Source organism: Phocoena sinus, chromosome 5 (assembly GCF_008692025.1).
Source record: "Phocoena sinus isolate mPhoSin1 chromosome 5, mPhoSin1.pri, whole genome shotgun sequence".
Lineage (NCBI taxonomy): Eukaryota > Metazoa > Chordata > Mammalia > Artiodactyla > Phocoenidae > Phocoena > Phocoena sinus.
Genome location: NC_045767.1, coordinates 99,110,882 through 99,136,331, shown reverse-complemented (window position 1 = coordinate 99,136,331; position 25,450 = coordinate 99,110,882). Strand labels below are relative to the sequence as shown.

Here is a 25,450-nt window from a genome sequence, read left to right as displayed (position 1 = left end):
TCTGGAGCCTGTGCTCTGCAACGGGAGAGGCCACAACAGTGAGGCCCGCGTACCGCAAAAAAAAAACCAAACAAACAAAACAAAACACATTTTAATTTGTGTTTGGACCTCTGTAAAATACATTATCTCATTTCAACCTCACAGTATCCCCTAAGGTAATCACTCTTAACCCCATCTTACAAAGGTAGGTAGGAATTGGGGCTCAGAGAGGTCAAATGATGTGTCGACGGTGTCAAAAGTAACAGACCCAGTATTCAAGTTGAGGATTAACTCCAGAGGCCCTGCCCCTAAGCTATGTAATTCAACCTTCTATCCACTTTTGCCTAAACTAGGCTGTTTCTAAAATACATGTCGTCTTCCCTTAATTTCATCATGCATTGTAGTTTCTTTGCCATTCATTATTTCTCCTAAATGTTAATATTTCTTCTATGATTAAAATTGAATACTTGAGCTTGTTGTAATAACAAGTAAGAGCTTGGACTCTGGAGCTAAACTTCTGAGTTCAAATCTTGGCTCTGCCCCTTGCTAGTGTTTTCAAATTATTTAATCTTTCTGTGCCTTCATTTTATTATCTGTAAAATGTTCATCAAGTATAAACAATTTGGACATGTAAGACTCAGGGCATGTTTTTAGTCTAAGGCCCTCTTAAGGAAACTGTTAGAGGATGAACTTCATCCTCCAGAGATGAGTAAGAAAACTGGCAAGAGTACTGTTAGAGAACATTGAGTATATTTAACTACAATAGACCTGAGGCTAAAACAAAAGTAGGAATAAGGAAGAAAGAAAAAAATGTACATGTTAAATATCTGATGATGTAGGAATTGGTCGTAAAAGTAAAAAATTAAGAGAACTGGGAAGTAAGAAGAAAATTGGATGTAGAGTAAGTTTGTGGATTGCCTAATCTATAATGGCTAGGAGTCAAAGAACATCATTTAAAGCTGACAAATCAGTTAGTAGAAGTATAAGCATATTTAGCAGTACAAAGGTAAACACTGAGAAAGATAATACTGTGATTATAACTGTGTGATGCAAGAGAGGCAGTAAGATTATATAAGCTAATTTTGTTAGTGCTCATAGTAGTTAACTGTGTAAAGAAATAGAGGATTAATAGTACTAAGTGAAATTATTTAAAATTATAGTAACAAAGATGGAACCAGAAACATATACTAGAACAAAAATACAAATCACTCTAATTATCAAAAAATTTTAAAATACACACACAAAAATAGATAACAGTGAAAGACATTTTTTAACATTATAAAACCAAACATAGCAGACTATGATAGAAATGAGAGTAACCATTTCTGTCATATCAGTAAATTTTAAATACATTTATTAGCTAATCTATTAAACATTTTTCAAATTGGATCACTAAGCAAAACCTGATTTTTTTTCACTGTATTCAAGATAGCCAGGGAAAACAAAATGGTTCAGAAGTTGAAAAGGCCAAAGAGCACACATAAAGGCAAATAAAAAGAAAGCTAGGCTATTGATCTCAATATGAGACAAAGTGAAATTCAGGCCCAAAGGCATTATTTAGGATGAAAAATATCCTGTAAAGCTAAAATATGTATTTGACAGTGAACATTTAGCATTGTGAATATCTGTCTACCTATGTATTCAATATGTAAATATGTAACTATGTACAGAATAACAAAGTAACTTTCATAAAGCAAGTTTTAGGAGATACCAGGAGAAATAGGCACAAATGCACTAGTAGCAGGATACTTTTAATTTGCTGTTCTTGATCCAGGACAGGTCAAGTGGGGAAAAAAATAATAATAAGGATATAGAAGACTTAAACAATTAAGTCAGTAGGGTAGACTTGATTAACATATATTGAACTCTGAAAACAGAGCACCCCTTCTTTTTAGGTCTTCTGGAACATTCACAAAAACTTGCATAGGCCCCAAAGAAAACTTACATAAATTTCATAAAGAAGAAATAGTACAGAAAAATCACAATGCAGTAAAAATAAAGGCCCCTCCACTTGGATATTAAATTCAAACTGTTGTATCAATGGAGAATACAAATGGAAATTGTAAAATGGGTGATCATAATGGTGAAAACACTAGTAATGTATAGGATCCAGTTAAAGCAGTGTGCAGAGAAAATTCAAAGCCTAAAGAAATAATAAAAATGGGTAAGTGAAGCATTTAACTAAAAAGTTAGAGAAAGAACAAAGTAAACCAAAAAAGGTACAAGGAAGGAATTAATAAAAATAAATGCAGAAATTAATGAATTCAAAAACAAGAAAAGTAGAATAAGTAAATCCAGAATTTGGCTGTTTGTAGATACTCCGTAAGCAAATCAGTAGCTAAGTTAATTTTTAAAAGGAGGGTAGGAGAAAACAAAACATAAATATTCTTAATAAATAAGGACTAATCACCATACACAGCACAAATTAAAAGAATTATGGGGAACTTCTCTGGTGGTCCAGTGGTTAAGACTCTGAGCTCCCAATGCAGGGGGCCCGGGTTTCATCCCTGGACAGGGAACTAGATCCCACATGCCACAACTAAAAAAAGATTCTGCGTGCCGCAACTACAGATCCCCCATGCTGCAACAAAGATCCCACATGCTGCAACTAAGACCTGGCACAGCCAAATAAATAAATAAATATTAAAAAATAATAACATTGAATAAAAGAATCATGAGTCTATGAGTCTAAACAAATAAATTAGAAAATTGTAAAAAAAAATAAAAAATATCATAGGAAAATGTAATTTACAAAAAATGACCTTGAATAAAGAGAATTCAGGACTTCCCTGGTGGCGTAGTGTTTAAGAAACCGCCTGCCAATGCAGGGGACACGGGTTTGAGCCCTGGTCCGGGAAGATCCCACATGCCACAGAGCAGCTAAGCCTGTGTGCCACAACTGCTGAGCCTTCATGCCACAGCTACTGAAGCCCACATGCCTAGAGCCCGTTCTCTGCAACAAGAGAAGCCACCGCACCTTGTGAGAAGCTTGCGCACCACAACGAAGGGTACCCCCCACTCGCGACAACTAGAGAAAGCCTGCACACAGCAACGAAGACCCAATGCAGCCTAATTAATTAATTTTTAAAATTTCAAATAGATCAATATCCATAGAAGAAATAGAGAAAATTACCAAAGGAGTACTTTCCCCCAAAAAGCACCAGACCCAGATGTTTCACAGGAGAATTCTGTTAAATCTTTAAAGACCCAGTAATTCCAATGCTGTTTTTGAAAGTGTTCCAGAACATAGAAAAACTCCCACATTTGTTATTAAGCAAGTATAACATTGATACCAAAACCTGACAAAGACTGTACAAAAGGAGAAAACTATCTATTGAATCTCACTTAAGGCTCTAGGAGTGAAACTTTTAAACAAACAAAATCTAGCAGCACAGTAGTAGAACAATACATCATGGTCAAGAGAAGTTTATTCAGCATATGAAAAGATGGTTCAATATTAGGAAATCTGTTAGTGTAATTTGTTTTATTGGTAGACCTAGGGAGAAAAATCATATGATCATCTCCAATTACCTAATGAAAAAGCATTTGACAAAATTCAACACCCAGTCTTTATGAATAGCATTCAGTAAAACAGTAATCATTGGCCATTTCCATATATATATTTGTATATATATGTATATTGTACAGATATAAATGTGTGTATATATGTATATATACACACAAAAATATATGTATGTATATCTCAAATTCCAAAACCATGCTCAATGGTGATACAATAGGCTTTCTCACTGAAGAACAAAACAAGACAAAAATATCGCTGTTATCACTGCTCTTGAATATGGTACTATTAGTACTGGCTAGCTCACACAAGAGAAAGATATCAGAGGAATGACAATTTGAAATGAGGAAATAACTGTCACTGTTGGCACATGGTATGAGTGTATATGTGGAAAACCCAACAGAATCTACTGAAGCACTACTTCAAGAAGAGAATTCAATAAGATAGCAGAATTAAAAATGAATGTAAAGAAATCATTAGCCTTCATATAACAATAAGAACATAGACATTATAATGGAAGGGAAAAAAGCCACATTTACAAACAAACCAAAAGAAAATACTTAGGAGTAAGCAAACCCAATATATCAAAAAAATTTCAAACGATACTGAAAGATAAAAAAGAAGGTTAAATCAAAAGACACCAAGTTCTTGATAGGAAGATTCAGCATTGTGTCAGTTCTCCATAAATTAATTTACTAATTTGGGTACAGGTTCAATAAAAAACACTAACGTTCTTTTTTTCTTCTGGAATTAGACAAAAACTATTCTGAAGTTTAGTTTAAAAAAAAAAAAGTAGGGTTTCCCTGGTGGCGCAGTGGTTGAGAGTCCGTCTGCCGATGCAGGGGACACGGGTTCGTGTCCCGGTCCGGGAAGATCCCACATGCCGCGGAGTGGCTGGGCCTGTGAGCCATGGCCGCTGAGCCTGTGTGTCTGGAGCCTGTGCTCCGCAACGGGAGAGGCCACAACAGTGAGAGGCCTGTGTACCGCAAAAAAAAAAAAAAAGAAGCCATAAATGAATTTGCTAGAAGAAAACTATTGATGAATGTCTTCATAACTGTAGCATGCAGAAAGCCTTTTATAACTAATCAAAATTCAGAAACCAGTTTTTTTAAAGTGAGAAATTTGTAAAAAAATATAAATCATGGTTCACTGATACAATGGAATATTTTTTCAGTGCTAAAAAGAAATGAGCTATCAAGTCACAAAAAGACGTTGAGGAGCCTTAAATGCCTATTGCTAAGTGAAATAAACCAATCTGAAAAGGCTACATGTTGTATGATTATAACTAAATGATGTTCGGGGAAAAGGCAAAACTATGGAGACAGTAAAAAAGATCAGTGGTTACCAGGGAGGGAGGGAAGAGGAGGGACAGAGGAAGAGAGGGATGAATAGGTGGAGCACAAGAGAGTTTTTAGGGCAGGGAAGCTTCTGAATGATACTAAAACGGTGGATTATACATTTGTCAAAACCCATAGAATGTACAACAAAGAGTGAATCCTAGTGGAAGCGATGGACATTGGTTGATAATGATGTGTCAGTGTTGATTCATTGATTGTAACAAATATACACCACTGCGCTGTACAAGATGTTGATGAGTGGGGAGGCTGCGTTTGGGAGGCAAGAGGGCAGGGGAGGGAGGTATGTGGGAACTCTCTATACTTCTCACTCAAATTTTCTGTGAACCTGAAACTGCTCTAATAAATAAAATCTATTTTTAAAAAATGGAAATGTTGTGAAAGGTAAAAAAAAATAAGCAAAATCAAAGGTAAAGTCTGATAGCCTAATAGAAAAATGGGCAAATGATATAGACAAGAATAGACAGAAAAGGTGACAGAGAAGGAAATATGGATGACCCATAACCATATAAAAAAAGATGTTCAACGTTATTTATAGTATGAGAAATGCAAATTACAACTATCCAGAGCTAACATTTTTCACCTATCATGCTGGTTACCCTGGAAGGTCTGTAGTAGCAGCAGCTACTTATGGATTACTCTTGGGAGTATGAAAAGGTACAGTAGCCATGGAGGGCAACTTGGGAGTATCCATCAAAATTAAAATTACTTTTATCCTTTAATGCATCAGTTTTACCTCTGGAAATCTACAGCTTTCCTTGCCCATGAATGAAATAACATGTATATATGGCCATTCATTTCAGCATTGTTTGTAAAAATAGCAAAAGATTAGAAACAGCTCAGGTGTTCATCAGTAGCAGACTAAGTAATTAAATTATGGTACCATTAAATTATGGTACCATTAAATTATGGTACATCTTACAGTGGAATAGTATGCCATGTGAATGCATTTATGTAAAATAACAATTTTTTTTAATGCTATAGCACAGTACCTCCTGAATTCTTCTACCAGAGTAACTTTAACAGAGAATATATAAAATAATGGCATGTGGGTTTGTAACTTGGAGTGACCATTCAAAAAATTTTTTTTGCTTTATCTTTATCAAATCTGTGGGTTTGCTTTATTCTCCTCTGTGTTAGTCTGTTTTAATTTAAATTAATTTTTCAAACTGCTCTTATTGTTGAGTAATCCTGCTCCAGGAAGATGCACTTTGTTTATTATGTGCCGTCTCTTACCCCTGATATACTGCCACCCATATTGTCTTGTCTGAGAAACGTATTGTGTACCAAGATTAATTAACCAAATACTTACTGTCCCTGTTTTTGCAGGTTTCTTTCCAGACTGATTTTTCAACTGAAGAGCTATAATCTGTAAACAGTTAGAATAGCCCTATATTTGTCTCAAAATAATTTAACAAGTTTCTCTTCTTTCTAATATTGAACATTTCCCAACAAATGATACGTAGACCAATTTGACTTACTGGCATTCCAGCACTACTAATGATGTATTGGTTTGTCTAGTATATTTCTATGTAAAAAAATATTTCTTTGTTCCATATTACATGTTTATTATATTTCTGTGTGAAATATTCTCTTTAGCAGAATGAAGTTAAAGGAAATAGATCGTACAGCCATGCAGGCATGGAGCCCTGCCCAGAATCATCCCATTTACCTAGCTACAGGTAAGTTCAACAGAGAGAAGATAGTATGAGTCACCTAATTCCTTCTCTTCCGCATCTGACTTATTTACACTTGTCCTTTAAAATTCAGTTCAAGCTTCATCTCCTCTAGAAAGTCTCTCCTTCCCTGGCGAGATAATGTCTAGCCTTTGGATCAGCTGAGTTCTGTGCTTGTACGTCATAGCATTAATCATGGTCTGTTACATTTAGAGTGTCTTCCCCACTTCATAGAATTGTGCTTTATCTTTATTCCTCCAGTATTAAGCACAATAGATAACATGTAAAAAAGTTAATAAAATATCAGTTTGAATGAATGAAGAACAGTTTTGATGCTAGCATTTTTATATAAAAAGAGTTGGAGTTATATCGTTTGTAACTATAAGCATGGGGCTGTTTATACAGAGAGGTTTTAAAATATCTATAGGCTTAAAAAATTATCTTCACTACCCACTCGTACAAACATCATCTCTGAGCCTTGCATCAGAATCTTATTGCTATAGTAATTTAAGCATCTGCTCAGTGGTATATGTGCTGAGATTTCAACCACTAGTGCAGCATTCATGAGTGAGATAATTGAAAAGTGTGCATTATTTTGTATGGTTTTCTCTGAGTCTTTTATTTTTGCATATGTAGTTACCATGAATGTATTTTCTGTAGGAACATCTGCTCAACAATTGGATGCAACATTTAGTACCAGTGCTTCTCTTGAGATATTTGAATTAGACCTTTCTGATCCGTCCTTGGATATGAAATCTTGTGCCACTTTCTCTTCTTCTCACAGGTATGAGATTCAACCTTAAATTCACATGATTATTCAGTTATATGTTGTGGTTGATGCCTAGTGTGTCTACAAATGTTCCATTATTAGAAACTGTAAGGAGTACTATCAATGACGTGAAATATTTTGTGAAAAATTATATGAGTGCATTTCTACGGAAGTAAAAGAAGTGTCTATCTGTTTTATTGAATTTTTTACTACTGACTGTTATGTGTAGGATAGGAAGGAGAGGCTCTAGTTTCTAGTATTTTTTTCTTATGATATAGTAGAGTTACTTTCTTTTATCTCCTTTATCTCACCTGTTTACAAAAAAAGGTAGGTACGACTAGAAAAAGGAGTAGTTGGATGAATATTAAGATGTTAATAGTGATTTTCCCTGAATGGAGGTTGGTTTTTTTTTCCCCTTGTACTTATCTATATTTAAAAATACATTTCACAGAGAATTTTATTGACATGATTTCTGGTACAATAGGTGTTTAGATCACCTTTCCAAGTACTTAAGCTGTATTATAATGCAGAGAAGGACACTTTTCTTTGAGTAGTAAAATATGCTTTATTGCCTTAATAGCTTGGCAAGTTTTGGGGAAGAATTTTACCTTAGCTAACAATACAGTTCAGATGATGGAGTCTCATGGGACCTCCCATAGTCTTCCAAGCCCTCCCACTGTGATGGGAACCCCAGATACCTTTCGTCTAGCAGTTTTTCTCCTCACCACCATTTGTCTTGTATATCTCCACGCTGCCACCTTGCCAAACCATAATCTTTTATTCTCCACCAATGGGGTACTTGTCATAATAGACATAATTTTGATGTCACTTTTCTACTCTCAGAATACATTATTTTTCTTAGAAAATTTCAGATGACTCCCTTAACTCCTTTACTATTTAACAGGTAATTTGTTAGTGAGTACTTCTGTAGTCAAGTAAAATCAGGGAGGTGGTTGATTAGCTCTATTTTATAAATGAACCAAAGTAACTGGCTTAGGGTCTCACAGATTCTAAATGGTAAAACCATTCTTAAGCTCATATCTTTTGACACACAAATCAAGTGTACTTTGTCATGTTAGCTCTACAAAAGAGTTTTTGTACTCTTTAAGATTACAAAATGAAACATGTATGTATGAGTATAAATAAAAACTAAAATGCCATTTCACCAAGTTATGCAGTTACCAGAAATAGAGGAGAAGCAGTATTTTTGAAGTATTTATGAAAACAAATGTATAATTTCAGATTCTTTTCTACATTTATTTGACTTCAAAAAAGAGTTATTTTGCTCATTTTCTCTTAAAGGTACCACAAGTTGATTTGGGGGCCTCATAAGATGGATTCCAAAGGAGATGTCTCTGGAGTTCTGATTGCAGGTGGTGAAAATGGAAATATTATTCTTTATGATCCTTCTAAAATTATAGCTGGTGATAAGGAAGTTGTGATTGCCCAGAATGACAAACATACTGGCCCAGTGAGAGCCTTGGATGTGAACATTTTCCAGGTTAGACTTTTGACATTTATTCTTAATTCTTGAGATAATGTGCTGCTTATTTTATATAAGTATATGAATCTGCTGTGCCTCAGTCTTGGAATTGAAAGCTAAAACTGTGCCTGTGCAGATTGATGAGTGAGTGTATTTGTTTGAAGAATGGAGGGTTCAAGGGCTTCCCTGGTAGTGCAGCAGTTGAACATCCACCTGCCAATGCAGGGGTCACGGGTTCGATCCCTGGTCCGGGAAGATCCCACGTGCCGCAGAGCAGCTCAGCCCGTGCGCCACAACTACTGAGCCCATGTGCCTAGATCCCGTGCTCTGCAACAAAGAGAAGCAACTGCAGTGAGCAGCCTGCGCACCACAACGAAGAGTAGCCCCCACTCGCTGCAACTAGAGAAAGCCAGCATGCAACAATGAAGACCCAACACGGCCAAAAATAAATAAATTTTAAAAATAAATAAATAAAGATCTTGAATTATTACGATAATTGAGTATAACCAGAAAATGAATATTATCTTTTATTTTATTTTTATTTTTTTTATTTTTTTGCGGTACGTGGGCCTCTCACTGTTGTGGCCTCTCCCATTGCGGAGCACAGGCTCCAGACGCGCAGGCTCAGCGGCCATGGCTCACGGGCCCAGCCGCTCCGCGGCATCTGGGATCTTCCCAGACCGGGGCACGAACCCATGTCCCCTGCATCGGCAGGCAGACTCTCAACCACTGCGCCACCAGGAAAGCCTGAATATTATCTTAAGAAAGTTTAAAATAGTTATTTTTCTTGTATTATAAATAGATACTTTGGGTATAGAAATAGAGAAACCCTAACTTCTTCATTCCTGTGTCTACTCTTTAGATTAGATAGCTAATTCCTTTGTTAATTGGATTAAACAGCTATTGACTTTTGGTTAGTGTCTTGTATCATAGGTGGCTACTACCAGAATTCCTCTATTTTCATAGTTATATGTCAGTTGTTTATAGAAGTATTAATGAGAGTGAACAGTAAAGGATGAAGGTCAGTATATGAACCTCGTTATCTTCCTGTACTTCATAGCACAATTTTAGGGTCTTTTTGACCCTAAAATTGTGCCACCAGGAACTAGATTGAACATAAATGAAATGTAACAAGATTGAGCATAAATGAAATGTAAATACGTGAGGACAAACATAGAAAACAAATTTATGGTTACCGAAGGAGAAAGGGCTAGGGGAGGGCTAAATTAGGAGTTTGGGATTAGCAGATACAAACTACTATATATGAAATAGATAAACAATAAGGTCCTACTGTATAGCACAGGGAACTATATTCAATATCCTGTAATAAATCATAATGGAAAAGAATATGATAATATATATATATATAACTGAATCACTTTGCTGTACACCAGAAACTAAAACAACTATATTTTTTTAATTGAAGTAAATCAACTATACTTCAATAAAAGAAATTTTTTAATACATAAATATGTGAGGATTTAAGACAATAGATTTTACTAGCCCTATCTTGGTCCAGCTCCAGAAGCTGGCTTTGAGGTATCCTGAGATAGATGCCATTATTTTAGGATTTGGCTATTTGTCTGAAGCAATAATTGGTGACTTATTTTTGTCTCCCACAACAGGTCCCCTTCCAGAGATGCAAACCACAAGCAGTAATGCGCATATAGTTGCATAATTAAGAATTTATCCATGCAATTACTTTTTAATGTCTTATATTAAAATGTCAGTAGATGTATTGTCTTTTTAGTTTAATAGAATTTTAGAATGTTTCTTTAAAAAACTATATACATTTCAGATTGTTATGCATAGTTTTTAGGAATTCATGCATTTTGCTTTTTTAATTAGAAAAATTATATGCCTTAAAACAGACAGGTCTTTCCAGCCCTGAATTGGATTATTCTGAGTTCTCTTAATTATTTGTAAGTGCTATTTAGTTGTTAATTGTTTCTTATTACAGACTAATTTGGTGGCCTCTGGTGCTAATGAATCTGAAATCTACATTTGGGATTTAAACAATTTTGCAACTCCAATGACACCAGGAGCCAAAACGCAGGTATTACATTGATTTCAATGTAATCAAAAGAACCAAAATCAGTTTTTCTACACTTTGTTTTTTTCACACAGAATATATTTGTTTAAAATCAGTTTTTAAATGTCACTGATTTTCCTTCAGCATAGTAAAGTATTAATAAATATGTTTCTTTAGAGCATCAGTGAATCCTTCAACAGTAAATATTTATTTAATACTTACCATCTGCCAGACACTGTTTGATATACTAGACTTATGGTAGTAAATAAAAGACAAGTCTTTAATAATTTTCTTAGGTATAATATTTTATATAGTATAGTATTTTATATAATATGGTATCTTAACAATATCCAACCTTATAATAAAAATCATAGACTAGAGAGGAAACTTATTTTTAAAAAAAACACTCAACCTGTTTCTTATGTAATTCTAATAAGTTGAGAAAGAACAGTCCTCCCCCTGCCTCCTTGAGTTTCTTTATGTTGTATAGACCAGTGGTCCCCAGCCTTTTTGGCACCAGGGACTGGTTTCACAGAAGACAGTTTTTCCACGGACTGGGGTGGGGGGGTGGTTTTGGGATGATTCAAGTGCCTTATATTTATTGTGCATTTTATTTCTATTATTATTACATTGTAATATATAATGAAATAATTACACAACTCACCATAATGCTGACAGGAGGTGGAGCTCAGGCGGTAATGTGAGCAATGGGGAGCAGCTGTAGATACAGATCAGCTGAAGCTTCGCTCATTCACCGGCCGCTCACCTCCTGCTGTGTGGCCTGGTTCCTAGCAGGCCGTGGACTGGTACCGGTCCGGGGGTTGGGGACCCCTGGTATGGACTCCTCAATTTGAGTGGCCATTATAATGGGCCGTAACATTTTGGCAATCTGAAAGGTAGCATAATAATAGTGTGTGGCCTACCATTTATCAAAGATAGTTTTCTAGGTCTAGGTTGTAACTTTTGCTCTGCTTAGATGTCTGTCATATTGACCAGCATCTACTTTGTGGTCTGTTATCTACCTTGGAGCAGTTGCAAAGTAAAGAAACAGCGCTTGGTTTGTAACAGGAGCTTAATAAATGCCTGGTGATAAACAAGGTAAAATACTTGAATTGGCATATACCTGAGCTTTAAACTCTATTGCATGATGTTGAGAACTTAAAAATATAAAAATAAATTTTTGGAATGAATAGATCCGATTTTTAAGTAATCCAGTTTTTAAAAAGAATTAGATTTTGTAGTTAAATTTGATTATTATTGAGAAATGGCTTTTAGTTGTTTATTCCTTATAGCCCCCAGAAGATATCAGCTGCATTGCATGGAACAGACAAGTTCAGCATATTTTGGCATCAGCCAATCCCAGTGGCCGGGCCACTGTGTGGGATCTTAGAAAAAATGAACCTATCATCAAAGTCAGTGATCATAGTAACAGGGTAAGTTTGTGATTGATTTGTGACAAACATGTTTTATTCCTGCTGTAGCTATTCCTATATAGTTTGTCAGAGTAGGCAACAAATCAAATTTCTATAAAGTCTAATCCTGTCTTTTTATGGACCAATCATGTTGGAATGAGAGGTTTCTTCCTTTGGGGAAAATAATAAAATTCCTACTAAACCACACTGGATATATTAATGATGAAGAAAAAGATTGGTTAATCAAGGGGGTTATTCCATGATATACTGGTTGTTTTGCTTTGCTAGCTGTTCCAAAGCATTATAGCAACTTTTTAATTCATCTTTAGCTTTCTCAAGAATGTAAAAATTGTCCCTGCTAGTAATTTTATGACTGTGAAGCTGTAGTTTCCAGACTCCTGGCTTCATCTTTTCTGATTAGGTACTGCTAAAGTGAGCTGATGTTCTCCCACTTAACACAGTATATGCTGTTGTATAACACATTACATTTTCAGCTTTATAGATTCATTAATATTATGTCATCATGTGCTATAAAGTAATTTAGACACAGTTTAGGCCTTGTCTTGCTAATTTGTTTTTAATTACATTGTTTAGTTGGACATTTAAAAAAAAACGAGTTTGCCTAAATCAGAGAATACATATATAACTTAAAAACAACAATAATAACAACAAAAAACATTATTTACAAGAATGTTTCTTCAGGGTATTATTTTTCAGTGAGTCAAAAATTTTAAAACAAGTTTCAGTGGAATAAAGTATACAATAAACATTTCAGTCATCTTTTGGAATACTTAATAGGATCTGAACTTCCAGGTAGTTCTCAATAATAATGTTAATTTATCCCATGTGAAAATTGAAATAGTAGTTGTTGCTTTAGACACTTTCTCTTGATTTTTATGGTGAAATAGAGGAAAGATATGAATTTTTTGTCATTTAAATCTTATCTCTTTATTTTAATTTTTCTGAAAGTATTAAATTTTAAATTTATATAAAACTTTTCCCCTAGTTACAATTTTGACAGGAGAACTCATTTTTGGTATAGAATTATTCTGGCGCAGAATGATTTTATGTATCAAAGGGTTGGCTGAATTGAAAACCTTTAAACTTTTTATGTTTAATACTACTGTTTAAGAGTGTTTAATAGAATTTAATAGTTGTATGGGGTTTTTTAATAAACTGAAATTTTAAATAGATTAAAATAATGATTAAATAAATAAGAATTCTTTTTTTTAATAAGCCTGAGCTGATGTTTGGTACTGTTTGCTTTAACAAAGGCATATTCCTCATGTTCATTTTGGCTTTTCATAAAATAGTATGACTAAAAATAAATAAATAAATAAAATAAAGTAGTATGACTGATAAAAATGTGAGCCTTAACTATGTACAGATGCATTGCTCTGGGTTGGCGTGGCATCCTGATGTTGCTACTCAGATGGTCCTTGCCTCTGAGGATGACAGGTTACCAGTGATCCAGATGTGGGATCTTCGCTTTGCCTCCTCTCCACTCCGTGTCCTGGAAAACCATGCCAGGTATCTTGCTGCTCTTCCAAAAACACTTAATTTGTGTATTTTTAAAAATGTATTTACTTACTACTTTGAATTATCAGATAATTTTTTTTTATTTACTTATATAGTTAGTTAGTTATTTTTGGTTGGGTCTTCTTTGCTGTGCACAGGCTTTCTCTCTAGTTGTGGTGAGCAAGGGCTACTCTTCATTGCAGTGCACGGGCTTCTCATTGCGGTGGCTTCTCTTGTTGTGGAGCACAGGCTCTAGGTGCGCGGGCTTCAGTAGTTGTGGCACACAAGCTCAGTAGTTGTGGCTCGCGGGCTCTAGAGTGCAGACTCAGTAGTTGTGACGCACAGGCTTAGTTGTTCCGTGGCATGTGGGATCTTCCCGGACCAGGGCTTGAACCCGTGTCCCTTGCATTGGCAGGTGGATTCTTAACTACTGCACCACCAGGGAAGTCCCAGATAATTTTTTTAAATTAGGGAATCTACTTTGTCTCTGTCTTGTAAAAGTCAACGTAAATGGTTTATTTTTATTTTAAGCAATAGTCATCTGATATTCTATACCAAAAAATGATAATCAAATCATATCATGAAAATGTGTTAATGGATTTTCCACTACTTATTTCAAATAACAGTTAATAGATCAAAATTCTAGTATATCACAACATTTTGGGACAACTCATGACCTTATACAGTTTGATCTTTATTTGGTTCATCATACTTATCAAGAGTCTTCCATAACATTAAATGTCAAGCAACAATTGAAAAGTTTGTTTTATTTCTGAGTGTTTATCTTTTTTTTTTAACATCTTTATTGGAGTATAATTGCTTTACAATGGTGTGTTAGTTTCTGCTTTATAACAAAGTGAATCAGTTATACATATACATATGTTCCCATATCTCTTCCCTGAGTGTTTATCTTAATTTAAAAAGCAAACATTTTGAGAAATTAGGTGGTTCATTCTGCCTTTAATTTTAATAAATGTGTGGATGCTCTAAAAAAGGTATGAGAATTGTCTTGTGTTAGTTTTAGTAACATTAAATTTAGTTTGTGGGAACTCGCTGCTGGTCCAGTGGTTAGGGGTCTGTGCTTTCACTGCAGGGGACACGGGTTCCATCCCTGGTTGGGGAACTAAGATCCTGCAATCCTCGCAGCGTGGCCAAAAAAAAAAAAGAAAAATTTAGTTTGTAATTACGCACATTTCCTATCATTAATATTCAGGTACCCAGGGAGTTCATGCACATTTGTTCAATGTTTTTAAACGAGAAACAAATCCCTTTTAATGTTATAGTACTTTCTAAGTACTTTGGGCTTTTTTCTTCTTTCCTGTTTGGGGATATGTAAACTAAAACTTTAAATCCCTTCCCGCCTTCCTCCCCGCCCCCCCCCGCCCCATAGTGGAATTACACACTTTGAGAAGTCTTAAGGTTTGTGACCTCTCCTTGAGCTTCTTTATAAAGGAGAAAAGAGTCTGGTCAGAATGTAATCCTGTTTAGATATTATGCTTCAATAAGCTCTTTGTAAAGAAAGGATGATTCTGAGGCGTTTTAATATTTTTCTCACATTGGGTAAGGTTTTATTTATTCATTCAACACTTGCTTATTGAACACGTACTCTGTACCAAGCACTGTGCTAGGATTCAGTAATATAACAGACAAAAATCCCTGCCCTTTTATTACAGAGTATTGAGCAGAGTTCCCTGTGCTATACAGTAGGTCCTTGTTGGGAATCTGTTTTAAATATAGCAGTGTGTATATGTTAATCCCAAACTTGCAAATGTTAGCTTGATTTAGGCTCATAACAAACCTATGGTGTAAATACTATTATCCCATTTTACACATTGGAAATTGAAGCTTGGCAAGGCTAATAAGCTTGGCTTAGGTCTCAAAACTAGTCAAGTGCTGACTTCCAACCCATACATACTGATCCTAGTATCTATGGTCTTAACATTACATTCTGCTGCCAATTTTAGGAGTGGTCATAATTTAGCAAGATAGAATACCATACTGGGTGCCAGGAGCAAATCAACCTCACTAGTTCTCAATTTTCTCCCTCTAGTAAATGCAAGAGTTGGAGTATATTATGATTATAATATGATCTTTAAGGTCCCTTCCAGTTCTACAATTCAGTGATTTTAATACTTAGTAAGAACCTAAATGTTCCTTAACATGTGATATTAAATATGATATTGATTTCTTTAAAAGGCATTCTTGACATACCTTGAAATTTTTGACATGCGTGATTAGATTCTAAAGAGCGGAGACAATAAAAGTTCATTATTGCTACAATTGGGGAAAGTTGAATATGGACTCTAAAGTATTGCATATAAATGATAAATATTTTCAGTATGTAATTGTATTGTGATTATATAGGAGAATGTTCTTATCCCCAGAGATAAGTGTAGAAGTAACATGTCATAATAGCTGCATTTAACTCTCAAATGGTCAATATATATATGTAGAGAGAGAGAAAGAGAAATACATAAAGTAAATGTAGCCAAATCAGTGAATCTAGGTGAGGAGTATAAGGGTGTATATCACACTATCCTTATAATTTTTACAAAGATTTTAATGCTTAAAAAATAAAATGTTGAAGAAAATAAAATAAAATAAAATAAAATGTTGGAAACAAAAGGTATTCTTAAATAATTTGGGTCCTTTTCCTATAGCGTATTTTCCTGATTCTGAGAGGACTTAGATTGTAAGAAATATCATCAAATTAAAAACAACTTTTGAGGAAAATAAAAACAATATATACCTCGATGATAAAGTTTATCTGTATTTTGGAAATTGAAAAACTGTATCTTAGAATTACTGTAATGTTTTCAGGAAAATTTAAGGTTATTAATTTGTATGTTTTTATTTTATGAAATACACAAACGTAATTCTAGTTTCTAGTGTTTTTCTAGTCCCTGTTATCTACTAGCTGTATTTCTACTATTTTCTAGTATCCAGTATTTAAATCTTAGTTTCTAGTATTTTTCTTCATGGTCTGGTAATGTTAACTTTCCTTCTTTCATCTCTAAACAGCAGAGGCATGAATGTAGAAAAAGCAAACTATTATATAGCACTTTTTTCTGGATGGTGGGATAGAGGGGTTTTTTTATTTTTACAGGGGATGCTAATCTGAATTTTCAAAATATCTACCAAAAATACTACTCTGTTTATACTTAGTATAAAAAATCCAAAGGATATTAAAACACAAAAAGAATTATAAAATCAAATCTTTAGTATTTAGATCTGTAATATTTCTTTGTGAGGCAAATTTAAAATGTTTCCTTTTAGTTAAAAAAAAAACTTATGTAATAGGAGAACTACTCCAGTAACGAAAAGTAGAAAGTTAGTAAACAAAGAGTAGAAAACATGAAGTAGATTTCCTACCCATCCATAGGTAAAGCTTTTATTGTACATATCCTTATATATACATAACCCCATTTATGCAAGTATTTAATGTAATTATATGTTTTATACAAATTTATGTACAGAGTTAACCTTTTTTCATTGGTGAACAGTGTATAATAATAAGAAACAGATTTCTACAGCATAATTTTTTTAACATCTTTATTGGAGTGTAATTGCTTTACAATGGTGTGTTAGGTTCTGCTTTATAACAATGTGAATCAGTTATACATATACATATGTTCCCATATCTCTTCCCTCTTGCATCTCCCTCCCTCCCACCCTCCCTATCCCACCCCTCTAGGTGGTCACAAACCACCGAGCTGATGTCCCTGTGCTATGCAGCTGCTTCCCACTAGCTATCTATTTTACGTTTGGTAGTGTATATATGTCCATGCCACTCTCTCACTTTGTCACAGCTTACCCTTCCCCCTCCCCATATCCTCAAATCCATTCTCTAGTAGGTTACAGCATAATTTTTAACTATATATTTTCTCCTTAAAAGATGATCTGCAATTTATTATTACGCTGTCCATGTTATTGGGCATTTGTTTTCATTTTTTGCTGTCATACACTGCATACTGTATTGAGTATCTTTGTAATGAGCAAAGAGCATACACATTGCTAAGTTGCTTTCCAGAAAGATTATATGAAATTATACTTCTCTTAGCAGTGTGTGTCTCCAAAACCTAGAGAAAAATAATTTGGTTTTCTCAAGATTAAAAATTTCTTCATTTCTTTGTGTTTCTTATAGGGGGATTTTGGCAATTGCTTGGAGCATGGCGGATCCTGAATTGTTGCTGAGCTGTGGAAAAGATGCTAAGATTCTCTGTTCCAACCCAAACACAGGAGAGGTATGGGGAGGAAATGTTTCTCAAACTTACAGCTATTATAATATTTTATCTCTGGTTGAATAAGAAAATTTCCATATGAATTCTTTAGTACATGATTAAAATTAAGAACGTGAAAGTAGACGGAGGTGTATGTGAAATGTAACTCTAGCAGAGATTTTATTATGAGCATTATCTAAGCTCAGCTGTTTCATCTGGGGATATCAATCATTGAAATAGTGTCTTTGAACCTAGTAATCACCCGCCATTTCCAATCACAGGTGTTTAACTAGACTCAGAAATACTTGGTTTGATTTATTTACTGTGTTTTCTGGAAATAAGTGTCCTCAAAGTAGGAGTGTTCAAGGTTTGGGTCTTTTTCTTGCTTTACCTTTCCTGAAGATCCTCTTTGATTTTTGGAAATCAGTGGATACAGGTTTTTAATCTCTCTTTTGAACTGTACAGCAAGAATATAATACTTTATAATAAAATATTTGTCGTATGTTCTACCCATGGAAACTTAGATGGGGAATTTTACCTTATTAAATATAAATATTATATAAATATAATTTCATTTGCTTTGGGTTGTGGACTAAAAATCTCTTTTACCTATTATTTTTCTTCTTCTTAATGGTTGAATGGTTTCCCTCTCTTTCACTAGTGGGCAAGACACCATAGATTCTAATTACAGCTTTTAAACTTTTATTGCAAGTGCCTTCCCAGTTGCCCTGATGGTATGCTAGTAAAAATAAGTATCTTTGGTGGGTGTTTTTAATTAATTAATTTATGTATTTATTTATTTTTGGCTGCATTGGGTCTTTGCTGCTGTATGCAGGCTTTTCTCTAGTTGTGGCGAGCAGGGCTACTCTTCGATGCGCTGTGCAGGGCTTCTCATTGCTGTGGCTTCTCTTGTTGCGGAGCACAGGCTCTAGGCGAGCGGGCTCAGTAGTTGTGGCTTGCGGGCTCTAGACCGCAGGCTCAGTAGTTGTGGTGCACGGGATTAGTTGCTCCGCGCTATGTGGGATCTTCCCAGACCAGGGCTGGAACCTGTGTCTTCTGCATTGGCAGGCAGATTCTTAATCACTGCGCCACCAGGGAAGCCCTGTTCAATAGGTTTTAATCTGTAACATTAAAATTAAAGCAAGCACTTTTGTTATTTGATTTGTGGTTTAAAGTTTTCAGTTGCAGTGATGTCTGTAAGAATATAGAAATATTAATGTTAGAGGAGACGAGAAAAAATAATAATTTTTGCTTCATAAGATTTGTAGACCAAATAATGAAAGTGTTTCATTTTACACTGTGCTTTCCCAAGTGAGTTCAAAATTCATGGAAATTACTGTTCTTTTTCAACTGTGTAATTTGATAAAATGATTTTTTGCATATGCTTAGTTGTGTGTGCTTGGACTTTGAAGGAATAAACTTTTAGTGCATGCTGCAACTAAAAATTGTAGTAGATTTTTATTCAAATGCAAATTAGGAATAGACAAGTGATTCAGATATCAAGAAGCTAATAGTCTTATACATCAGTTTAAGCATCAAAGAGGAGCAGGCTAAATGCCTTTTCACTTTATTTTCTTATAAAATAAAACATTATTTTAAATGTCAAGGAAGCCAAAGTTAAGTAAATTTGATTCATTTCTTTTTTTTTATTTCACTTTTTTTTTTTTGTGGTACATGGGCCTCTCATTGTTGTGGCCTCTCCCGTTGCGGAGCACAGGCTCCGGACGCGCAGGCCCAGCGGCCATGGCTCAAGGGCTCAGCCGCTCCGTGGCATGTGGGATCCTCCCAGACTGGGGCACGAACCCGTGTCCCCTGCATTGGCAGGCGGACTCTCAACCACTGCGCCACCAGGGAAGCCCGATTCATTTCTTAAAGCCATAAAACCTGTGCTCCTAAGAACATCAGTTACCATCACACTGAGTTAGTAACAATTATTACATTATTACATTGTAAAGTTAGTAAACAATTATTACATTATTTATTTATATCAGCCATTTTTAATAGTTTTTCTATATTCTTTTCCTTCTAAAGAAAACTGATAATGCCAAATTCTCTTGATTCGGCAGTAATAAGAATGATGTGTACATGTTTTCTCACTTGACAAGAAGCCAAACTTCTCGCTGAATTTTTCCTTCTCAAGAATTTTTTTTTGAAATTTGATCTTCAAATAATCTAAACATGGCTCTTTGGATCTTGGCAGGCAAAGTCGGTTGGCTAGGACCCCATCGATCTTTTAGAGTTCAGCAAGTTGACCCTAATAGAGTATTCTGGTCTTTCGGGTGCATCCTCTAGTACCATTTCAGTAAAAACAGGAAAACCTCATTTTTTAAGATTTACTTATTCCAAATCTGGTCAAAATTTTGAGCAGCATTTCTTTTTTTTTTTTTATCATAATGTACTTTAAAGAAATTTTTACAATTGTTGTTTTTCCTGGCTGGATACTTTGTAAAAGTAAATGTTTAATAAAGTTGTATTTGTTGATCATATTAATTCAGCTGTTTTGGCTATAAAGTGGCTATACTTTTTTCTGACTTTTTTTTTTTTTTTTGCGGTCTAGGTGTTATATGAACTTCCCACCAACACACAGTGGTGCTTTGATATTCAGTGGTGTCCCAGAAATCCTGCTGTCTTATCAGCTGCTTCCTTCGATGGGCGTATCAGTGTTTATTCTATCATGGGAGGGAGTGCAGATGGTTTAAGGCAGAAACAAGTTGACAAGGTAATAAGAAGTGTTAAGGTTTTTTATTATAACACCTGAAAAAAATCATCTTACTGTGTAATTATTTTGAAAATAACTTTACTGATCAATGATACCAATTAATTGGATAATTGTGATAAAAAATTTCTTGGCTATGACTTGAAAACATGTAATATAGTCTTGCATAAGTTTCAAAAATCTCACTTTATTTTATTTTTTAGCTTTCATCGTCTTTTGGGAATCTTGATCCATTTGGCACAGGACAGCCCCTTCCCCCGTTACAAATTCCTCAGCAGACTGCTCAGCATCGTATAGTGTTGCCTCTGAAGAAGCCACCCAAGTGGGTCCGAAGACCTGTTGGGGCTTCCTTTTCAGTAGGTGGATTTGCTTTTATGGTCCATAAACACAAAGGACTTACAGTAAAGTGTTACTATAGGATCACTCAGATGGAAGAGGGCTGAGTTTGAGATATGTTTGTGAGTTTTCATCACTCAGAAAGGTTTCTCGGGAAAAGTGAAACCTACTCCCTTTTTTTCTTTTTTCTTTTAAATTGTAATAAAATATACATAACAAAATTTACAATTTTAAAACTTACAGTTCAGCAGTATTGAGTACATTCACCTTGTTGTGCAACCTTTGCACCATTCTCCCTACCCCACTTTATTAAACTTGTCTTCCTTCTCTATCTCTCCTTCCTTCATTCCTTTTCTTTTTGAGAGGGTCTACATTCTAATTGTTACAAGGTCCACTATGGTTGGACATCTAAACTATAGCCTCTAACCTAGCAGCACTTACGACAGCACTAAAGCTGATATTTTGATTCTCCATCTCTCGTACTGGGTTCCAGACTCACGTGGGGAAGAAAGGAGTGTTATTTGTTGTCTTTATAATACTTCAGTATTAGTGAGTGGACATGCACTTTTCATTCCAAAGATGAATATATAGTGAGCATCCTCTGTTTGTCAGGTACCACTTTAGGCACTAGAAACACACCTGTGAACTAGATAGAGTCTCTGTCCTCAAGTAGCTTATGTTGGGGGGCGGAGAGGCTTTTCTGTACAGTTTTATTTTTCTTTTAAACCTTGTCCATACATAATTTTATAATAATAAGTGTTTTAATTACTTAGATAAGGAAGGAACTAACTAGATGGATGGTTAGGATTCAGTAAGTAAAGTGGAAAGTGATAAAAGCAAAGATTCAAAGGCAGGAGAGCAGATAGTGGAGAAGACCAGACAAGAGGGATGAGAGATTAATTAAATCCATAAGTGACGTAATCAAAGGTCTGTTATTTAGGAAGATGAGAGTATGTAGTATGGTTTGGAAGGGGGAAAGACAAGAGTAGATGTGCAGTCATACAGCAGTTCAGTGCAAAAAGAATTAGGCAGAAAAATAGCAATGTAAAAGAAAGAAATCAAGAGATTTCAGAAGAGATCAACACCTAGACCTGAGGAATGAATTTGAGAGGCCAAATGAAGAGTTCTGAGCCTGCTTAATAGGAGAATGACAGCAAACATGTACATGGGAGCCCCCCCATAGAGAAATGAAGACCCCAATGAGTGGCAAAACCTAAGTGCTTATATGCTAGGTTGAACAAAGAATGGCAGTTGTGGAACAGTAACTAAAATATGTAGAGACTGATGGAGATAATTTTTATATAACAAGGTCTGTTTGTATAGAGTTCTCCCATCCTGGACTCCCGTATCTGGTGATAAGGATGTATCTTTCCTCCTGGTGTAGGGAGAGCAGCTCTCACATGTGAGTTTCATCTCCTGCTTTCAGAAAGAAAAGAGGAGGTCAGGGTGCCTTTCTTGCTCCTGTTGTTTTTCAGTATTCTTCAGCTCAAAATAATCCTTAGGTCAAATGGCATATTTTGTAGCAGCATAATCCACCACCTTTTAAAACGTGGAGCCTAGAGTAGAAAGGGAGGCAGATACGTACAGCTAATAGTTGAATCAAAAGAGAGAGATAGGGCTTCCCTGGTGATGCAGTGGTTGAGAGTCTGCCTGCTGATGCAGGGGACACAGGTTCGTGCCCCGGTCCGGGAAGATCCCACATGCCGCGGAGCGGCTGGGCCCGTGAGCCGTGGTCGCTGAGCCTGCGCGTCCGGAGCCTGTGCCCCGCGACGGGAGAGGCCACAACAGCGAGAGGCCCGCGTACCACACACACAAATATATATATATATAATATACTGAGGGCGTCTGGGATGGCAGAGGTGACATTTGCCCAGGCTTTGAAGAGGAGTAGCATTTAGTATGTGGAAGTTAGTAAAAGCAAGTAGGTGAGAAATTGTGGGGCCCAGCAACTGGGACCTTTTATGTAGAAGGTGGGTGGTGTGAAGAGGAATAATAATTGAAGGCTGGGGTCAGATTGTGGAGTAGGGGAGTGTATCACCAATTGCATCCAGAGCCAGAGTTCTTTTCCTTTAGCCAGTTTACAGTCAGTACGTTTGAGGGCCACATCCTTGTCATTGGAACTGATTTTGTTTACTTGTTCTATTCTAGTTTGGAGGCAAACTGGTTACCTTTGCAAGTGTCAGAACACAGCCTCAGCAGGGAGCTGAGCAGCAGCTGCAGCAGCACCACGTGCGCATCAGTCAGGTCGTGACAGAAGAGGAATTCCTTAGCCGGTCAGCCCAACTTCAGCAGGTCGTGCAGTCACAAGGATTTGTCAGTTATTGTCAGAAGAAGATTGATGCTTCTCAGACTGAGTTTGAGAAAAATGTGTGGTCCTTTTTGAAGGTAAAGTTGGTGTTAAGCAATTTTATTTCATTATCTGCAAATTCAGCTATTTCCATCATATTCTAAATCTGTCTTCCTGTTGAAGAAACAGTCGAGAGAATGTGATTTGGGGATCTCCTGATGAAATTAAACCATATGGAGAGTACATGACCTAACACTTTATGTCAAGAGTTCTTCCTTCTCTGCTGTGAAAAGCCTAATATGAAATACTTTTTTAATAAGTAAAAAATAATATAATAGCTATTTTTAAGTGAGAGAGACATAACATTCAACAGACCTATTTTAAAATTAGAACATAGAGCTTAGTATAATAAAAACACAGTATTTAATTTTTGTAGTAGGTCTAATTAAGGAAAATGGGGAAAGAGGGAATAGGTATAGGGGAGAGGGGTTGGAGGCATTTCTCAATCCTTCTACTGAGTTGCATTTACGACAGTAGAATAATAAATAGAATTTGCCAGTTTGTCATTTTGTCTCCATGGGAATATCTGTTTCTCAATTCTGTTTTCCAAAGAAAAGAAATCTTGAATGCAATCAGGTTAAATTTATATTTTGTGAGTATTAGTTTTAAGAAAGAGTTTTAGGACATCACATGTTTCACATAATGTGAGTTTTGCACTCATGTAACCTTTGGACATGACTTTGGTTTTACAAAAATTAGTTTAAAAGTAAGTTTTATTCAACCTGGGTAATTAATTACTAGTAGGCTTACTATTTTAAAAAATAACTTCTTTAGAAAAACTTCTTTGGATTCTCTTATAAACAACCTTTTGGTTGATATAGTAAACTTTAGGTAATTTTAATAATTCTGCTTGGAATTTGAGCAGTTAATTAAAAATTAGGCCTTTAAATGCAATTCTTTGTTTCAAGAATATGTCTTTTTTTAAAGGTAAACTTTGAGGATGATTCTCGTGGAAAATACCTTGAACTTCTAGGATATAGAAAAGAAGACCTAGGAAAGAAGGTAAACTTTTGGAAAAGTTTAAAGGCTGTGCTTGCACAAATAAAATATTTATGTAGCATAGGTGTTTTTATTTTTTAAAAAGTTCAACACAGATTGTTTCAAATCATTCAGTAAACATTTAATAAGAATTTATGCTTGGTTGCCAAAGTTTTTCATACACGTTGTTAAAGGTGAAACTCCTCATTGTACCTGAATTTAGAAGCTGCTAGAACCACCTTTAATTCAAACTTGATTTAAAGAGCTGTGTCAGGGAGAATTGGTTCTTGAAAGAAAAGAAGCTGTGAACCTCAAACACTGGGAATGACATTTAGTTTTTTAAGATGAGGTGTAGCCAGCGGCCCTGGAGGAAAGAGGGGGAAACTTAAGAGATCACCCTGCATTCACTACAGCTTAAGTGATGAAAAAGAGGGTACTGTTTTGCACCCCCGCTGTTTATGCCTTCAGCCCATAATTCCCAAACTGTTTATAAAGTTGGTGCAGCTCACAAGTAACTAGTAAATATTTTGGAACAAGGGTGTTTTATTCTACTAAACCTGAATAAACAAAAAGCCCAAGTGATTTGCTTAACATTTTAATGTAAAAAAAAAAAGATTACTTTTTAAAAAAGGAGGTCATATTCCAGTTTTATAGTTTTCTTCTCAGAGCAGCTTAATAATTATTCCACAATGTTGACATAAACAGCAGTTAAAACACTCTGACTTTGGAAACCTTGAAGGATATATTTAGAATTCTTTGTATAATTTGTATTAACCCTTTGTCATTCTTTGAAAATGACTGAAGTCTTCTATAGCATTGCAGAGTTATCGCATATGCGGAACAGGTTGGATACTGTGCACTCTGGGCAGTCAGTGCTGAGCACATTGAAGATTAGTCCCCTTTAATGTCAGATAGACCTGAGCTCACATCACAGCTCCGCTGCTTACTGATCATGTATCTTTCCTCACTCCTTTAGATTTTTTATATTTAACTTTATTATTAGTCTAAACTTCTTGATGCTATAACTTGGTTTGCAAGAGATTAATATGAAAGTTTTACTGCAAACCTGTTAGCAAAAAATGAGGAAATAAAATTTGATTGTCAAAATA

The 25,450-nt window shown here is 35.4% G+C and overlaps 1 protein-coding gene across 38 annotated transcripts in view; it reads left to right on the top strand.

The window, feature by feature from the left end:
- SEC31A (SEC31 homolog A, COPII coat complex component) overlaps positions 1-25,450 on the top strand; it is a 74,375-nt gene that overhangs the window by 13,757 nt on the left and 35,168 nt on the right. For 35 of the 38 annotated variants that reach the window (XM_032632538.1, XM_032632522.1, XM_032632509.1 and 32 more), the window contains 11 exons: positions 6,454-6,536; positions 7,191-7,314; positions 8,602-8,800; positions 10,743-10,838; positions 12,107-12,247; positions 13,614-13,756; positions 17,889-17,988; positions 20,522-20,683; positions 20,884-21,036; positions 23,165-23,401; positions 24,291-24,365. In XM_032632538.1, coding sequence (XP_032488429.1) covers positions 6,458-6,536; positions 7,191-7,314; positions 8,602-8,800; positions 10,743-10,838; positions 12,107-12,247; positions 13,614-13,756; positions 17,889-17,988; positions 20,522-20,683; positions 20,884-21,036; positions 23,165-23,401; positions 24,291-24,365 — 1,509 coding nt within the window. In that variant the 5' untranslated portion in view covers positions 6,454-6,457. The remainder of the gene's footprint in view (positions 1-6,453; positions 6,537-7,190; positions 7,315-8,601; positions 8,801-10,742; positions 10,839-12,106; positions 12,248-13,613; positions 13,757-17,888; positions 17,989-20,521; positions 20,684-20,883; positions 21,037-23,164; positions 23,402-24,290; positions 24,366-25,450) is intronic. The other 3 variants (XM_032632506.1, XM_032632526.1, XM_032632513.1) reach the window with 1 other exon arrangement.